This window comes from Perna viridis, chromosome 14 (genome assembly GCF_037379345.1).
Source record: "Perna viridis isolate PV_CMFRI_1.1 ecotype Kerala chromosome 14, ASM3737934v1, whole genome shotgun sequence".
Classification (NCBI taxonomy): Eukaryota; Metazoa; Mollusca; class Bivalvia; order Mytilida; family Mytilidae; genus Perna; species Perna viridis.
Window position 1 is genome coordinate 17,971,406 of NC_142458.1, and position 6,383 is coordinate 17,977,788.

The 6,383-nt window shown below is 32.0% G+C and overlaps 1 protein-coding gene across 1 annotated transcript; it reads right to left on the minus strand.

The window, feature by feature from the left end:
* Positions 1–695: 695 nt before the first annotated feature.
* LOC148598471 (tyrosyl-DNA phosphodiesterase 2-like) lies at positions 696–5,043 on the minus strand. The gene is made up of 4 exons (XM_088560968.1): positions 3,641–5,043; positions 3,015–3,225; positions 2,503–2,673; positions 696–1,410 (listed from the first exon to the last, which is right to left on the minus strand). Exons 2-4 carry the CDS (start codon positions 3,177–3,179, stop codon positions 1,189–1,191), a joined length of 558 nt encoding a protein of 185 aa, XP_088417094.1. The 5' UTR covers positions 3,180–3,225; positions 3,641–5,043; the 3' UTR covers positions 696–1,188.
* Positions 5,044–6,383: the final 1,340 nt, after the last annotated feature.

Consider the following 6,383-nt stretch of genomic DNA (forward strand, 5'->3'; position numbering starts at 1 on the left):
GTAAAGGCGTTGACCGTAGCCAATTTTCAATGAAGCGCGCGAGGCACTTCATGACCAAAATGTGCAACCGGTCAATGCCTTTACACGCTAATGAAATGTCAAAAAGAAACATTCAATTCTTAAAATTATATTTCGTATGTTTCTCTTATTGCATTTCTTGTTATACTTTAGATGTGCATAGAAAATAGACAATACAGTGAACAATAGAAATAGTCCACTTAATTGTGGGCGTGGCTTATTTAAATAGCTCGATGTGTTTCATCGACACATGAAACACTCTTTTTAGGTTACACGTAAAGCCGATTATTCAATGAGTAATCAAGGGAACCAAGGTTATAACGGTAATCAAAAGAATGTAATCCAGGGACAAAGACCAGACACGGAAAACAGACAAAGAACATAAAGTAACTAAAATCATATATACAAAGTAACAAAAGCAAATGAGCAACTCGGACTCCACTAAAAACTGGGAGCATGGACCAGGTGCACCGGTAGGGTAAGCGTCCTCTGCTTTTCTAGAAACACCCGCCGAGTTGCTCATAAAAAGTAAAGTCCAGGGTAGACAAACGAGGAAAGGAAAACTATGATCCGTTGAATAAATCAGTTTCCATGGTGCTGACGGATACACCATAACGATCCACCAGTTCATGATGACGACCATACAACTTCTGTAGTGATGACTTCAATCTTGTAGCTACATAAGTTCTTTACTTCCAGAAGCCTATTTGAGATTAGCAAATTGTAATGATATGCACAGTAAAGACAATTTTCAAAGAATGCACGTTAATTTGTAATTTACTCAAATGGTAAGAATGAAATAACTTCCAAATAAATGGAAATTACCCCTCGATGTGTTCATAATTTAGTTTATTTGTTAGGGAACTTTTAACACAATTATATTCTGAGCCATCCACTTTCAAGGAAGATAAATGCTTGTTCTTTCTGACACCATAACGAGTTTATCATTCCATAGGACTCAAAATAAAATGGTAGGGTAAGCCTTACTCTGCCTGGGCTACTCATATCAAGGGATCTGCCTGGTTTCTACATTGACTGTGTCTTAACGGTTGGTATAGAGTGAGTGCGTTCTACTTCTCTGCAAATATTAACAACATATTACACTCTTTCTATGTTGAAACGGACAAGAATGCCCCAATGGTCACTAGGAAACATTCCAGTGCCAGGAATTTAATTCATTCCAACAAGTTCTATGTATTTTTGTGTGATCACCGACTTCGGCTTTCTATGCCTAACGTACAGTCTATCAAACCGCAACCGGAGCTTAAATCTAAACGACCATTCTAAGTTTGTGTTCTTTGTCATGTCCCATGTGTATTCTGCCTCTTTTCTACTTCCCGTTTCCTGCCAGAGGTAAAAAATTTCGTCGGGAAGTTCACCAATTTCCTGCAGCTAAAATAAGATCACGTTTAGATATAAATATACTCTGATAAATGTATGTCTTACGAAAATGAATTAAACTTGGGCTAGACATTTTTTTTCTCTTTTTTTCCTTTTCTTTTTTTCGATTTGTTTATGTATGTCATCTAAATAAAAATATTTGGAAATATGTCTGTGAACATTTTTTTACTCCTATGCAATGACATGTTCAAACATCCTTCTCTCATTTTAGCAAGGGATTATTATACACGCTACGTTTTTAAATCAAACAACGAGAGAGTTCCCATCATTTTACATTGTCCTAGTTCGCTATAGATGTCGTGTAGAAAACATTGATTTTCGATCTGACAAGTGTTTATTGTGGTCAATCATAATTTTCCAATTACTATGTAACATCTCAAGTTGAAATGTGAATATGAACTACTGAAGAAGATACCATATATTACATCAACCAAATTTAATGTATTTGTCAGTCAATATGAAGTGATTTATTGTAGTTTATTTATGACCGGGCGTATGTGGTCGTAACAAGAGTTCCAATTTTAAATGTTAAACTTTCGCAGTCAGGAGATACCGAAATAATGTCAATATAAATTAAAAACTACATATATTAATTTCAATAGGTATAATTATTTATACATGCAATATATATAACAATTTCAATGTCTGTTTAATGCTTTGTAAGTGTTAATAGTTTATGAGGCTGAAGTAAAGTAAAGTATACTATCTTGGATAACAATTCGACAGGCTATCAAATTAGTACAGACAATTAACACATGATTAACAAAATATAAAACGATTTAACAACGAACAGAATACTGAAGCAGGTTGTGGCATGTTGAATACAAAAGTACTAATCATATATAATGCCAATGAGTGGTGATAAGAGAGACAAAATTAACAACAAAGCCATAAATGCAGTGAACTAGTAGATAAAATTGTGAACATTATAGTAATGTCAAAATAAATATTCACTGTATTTTATAAGATTTTATATACAAAATAGCAACTACTACTTTTGAGTGTAATTCAAAGGGGTTTGCATGCAACCTTCATTCGTTAATCCAAACATTAACAATTGACTTTGCGAAGTACTTCTCATACCTCTCTGTCTCGAAGATTAAGATCTCCACCAAATATGATAGTATCTGTGCCATCAGCATTTAGCATGTGTTGCAATGCTATTTTTAACTGTGATTTCCTTTCATCAGAATAGTCCTTCATACTCTCCAAGTGTGAGTGTAACAAAATGAAATTCATACCTTTAACTGTGCACTAAAACATTTTAAAAAATTACTGTACATTGTTGTTCATGTATTTTTTACGAACCCCCTGCCTTAAATTTTGCAAAATGAAAAAAAATGTAAATACTGAATTTTTCCCTCCAACCTAGTTATTGTCATAAAAATAAAAATCTGATTTTTGTTTGTAACAGCTTGAAAGAATCAAAATTTTTGATATTGTGAAGTAGTTAGTTGTTGTAAACTAATTGCAGCGATCAAACATAATTATTACTCGACAACATTATCCTGGTAAATATTTGATCTTGACAAAATTTGACTTTCATTTTTTTTAATATCACATTTTGTATTCGATATATTCTGTAGTAGTTTTACCTCTATTTTTTGCAATGCCCTCAATATTTTACTGGAAGGAGATGGAATGACCTTTGAACTATTGACCTCCACCTCGCCCAATGTTAACATGATAGCTGTAAAGTATTCTACATTGGCTGCTTCGAAGACTTGATAAGTTGGACATTTTGAGTTCAGTATACTCATTATTTCAGGAACAACTTCTTGTAGAAATACAACTTGTGGGTTTTCTCTAAAAAAAATAACACATCGGTCTTGATTTTTTAAAAATAGTTATGTACATTTATGCGTAATCAAAAAGTGGATTCAGATAATATCCATCAGGAGCGCACTTGCTAGTTATTTATCATAAAGCCCCGGCCGCGCAACAGCATTGATGTTTAGCGGTAATGGGAAGACTTTAATCCACATATTTGAAAAAAAAGTATTTAGAGCAATTTAACCGTTTTGCAACTTGCATAATTCCACAATTTTAGAGAAAAAATATATTACAAATCAAAACGTAGTGTTAAATTTGCTTTGTACTATCAAAGAAATGGCATCATTTTCTGTAAAAAAAATTATTTCAGGTGGCATAGGCCTCCCATTGTGTCCGCGTCTGTATCATTTGACCAGTAACAGACATACGCATTAATAATTTCACACACTGTCTGTGTCCTCCTTGTCCTGGCTTTTAATAACAAGCCTTGTATGTTCCAAGTCATCAGCCTTATTCTGTTGATTTCTGGATTCCATGGATGCCTGTTCCTGAAAAAATAAATGAGTGAATCGTGTATATTCTATCAAATTTAATGTTAAAAGCACATAAAACAAACCATAATATAAGTCACACAACTCTGAGATGAACATGAATATCAAATCTTTCAAAATTATAAATACTCTTTTTAAAGAGTGACCAAGGGAACCACGGTTATAGCGGTAATCAAAAGAATGTAATCCAGGGACAAAGACCAGACATGGAAAACAGACATACACAACAAAGTACATAAAGTAAAATCATACATACAAAGTAACAAGTAAATGAGCAATCCGGACACCACTAAAAACTGGGAGCATGGACCAGGTGCACCGGTAGGGTAAGCGTCCTCTGCTTTTCTAGAAACACCCGCCGTGTTGCTCATAAAAAGTCAAGTCCGGGGTAGACAAATCATTTTCCTTATGGTAGTGGTAAGACGCGTTAACCAATGAGAAGATTGACAAATGTTATGTTTCCATATTCATGAAATCTTCAAAAGACTGGTGGGTTCAACCTTTGCAATGTTTTTTTTTTTCGACGGAGTCGATATAGTTTCGCTTTTTTCCTTTCACCTTAAGGACGTTCTTCTATGGAAACGCAAGTCACATGATTCTGTTTCCGGATTGGACAAATACAGACAACTTGGTGGCGTGAAAAAAAAACTGTATCGAAAATCTGAAATTCCGTGCAAAGTGTTATTTTCTTGACAAAAATGTAGAAACTTAGAAATAAAATTTTACATCGTCGGCTATCTTTTATAATGATAGTATTTGTTTATATTTAGTATAAGTGTTTTGAACTCAAAATGGAAACAAATTTCAGCACTGTGTCTTTTATTTAACGTATATGATAACTATTTAGACGAATTTTGATAGCTACTTAATACTGTTACATCATATTCTCTAATATGAGGCAGAATATTTCTATAGGATAATGAAAAAAAAAATTTTTTAAATCAGGGATGTGTTGTTCAACTTATGTAAAAGTATTGTGTAATTGATTTTAATGGGTCATTAAAACTTAATTGACTGATTAGTTCATCAAATGATTAAATTTTGTAGTACAAATTAACCTTATCATTTGCATTTGTTAATTATTGTATTTAATTTTAATTGGGTGATTAAAATGCGAGTGTATCCCATAATGCACTTTTTTCAGCTTCTGGCACTTCTTGTTGATTTAATATCTACTGAATATTACTTGTCAAAATTTGTATCTCATGCGGTATGGCAAATGATGTGTTGCAAAATTTCTCACTTTTCAATTTTTATTCAATTTTTTCCTATTAATATATAAGATATTTTCATTATATTGCAATATTTTATATTATGATGAAAATTATTTCATTAATGTGTAAACTTTTTTTCAATAATATGCAAGATATTTTATTATTTTGCAAGATTTATAATTCAAATACAAGAATCTTTTCTTATTATCAACATGTTTTCATTAATATGCAAGATTTTCTTTATTATAGTGCAAGAATCTTTTTAATGTGTAAGATTTTTTTCATAAATATGGACGATTTCTTTAGTATAATGCAATAAGCATTATTGTTTTACTATTATGAATGATTTTTTATTAGTATTTCATCTTTCTTTATTAATATAGAAGATTGAAAAGTGATAAATTTTGGAACACATCACTAGCAATAAAGTTGGCCCTTAGAGTGATATAGGAGTCTCGGCTTGATATCGCATGAGACACAGATTTTGACATGTACATGTAATATTCAGTATATATTAAATCAACGTGAAGTGTTATGTTCATTATATCATATATTTTAACTTTACGTCAAGTATGGTCCGTGAAGGGTAAGATATAGCTCTAGCCGTACGGAGGTCGGTAGTGCGTTTTATCGATATTCTTGTGAGGTATTGTAGTTATTGTACATCAGAACGTTGTATCAAGAATGTGTACAAGCCTGTATAGTATTTATATGAAATATTTCAATAATTCAAAAGTGCGTGCTCATCGTATTACTACCCTGTAGTGTGGAGACAGTATTTGAACTCTGCGGTAAAAACTAACATGATTTAAAAAAATAATAATTGAAGAAAAACTAAAAGTACTCTTATAATACCACATTTATGACAACTTTAAAGGAAATTAATATCGAAATAAAACTAAAACTAAACTAAACACAGTCTATAAATAACAAAAAGAGAAGCATTGGCCAGGTGTACAATAAGAGTAAGTGACTTCTGCTTTTCTTGATATTGAATAATATATGTGCGGTTCATAAGAACTACTATACGTAGCATGGTAGTGGATTTAAAATACAGAGAGTCAGAGTGACAGTTAACAAAGTGGAAGGTAAACATTTTAAACTGATATAAGTGAATACAAGGAGGTCATCATAAGAAAGTGGAACAGAATATTCAAGACACAAAGACAAGACAACGAAGACAAAACACCAAAAATATCACAAGTTTACAATAAGAATCTAATGATTTATCAATATAATTCAGTTTTAGTTACCTGTACAATATCATATTAGCGTCAGAATTCAATTGGTACATGTGTAGTCAAATATTGCAATCAACATCATCGAAGTTCTGAAGCTTGAAAACTACATGATAATTGAATACTTAAAATAGATGAATTGAAAATACAACTTTACTATACTTACTGGTAGTACCTCCATGTAATAT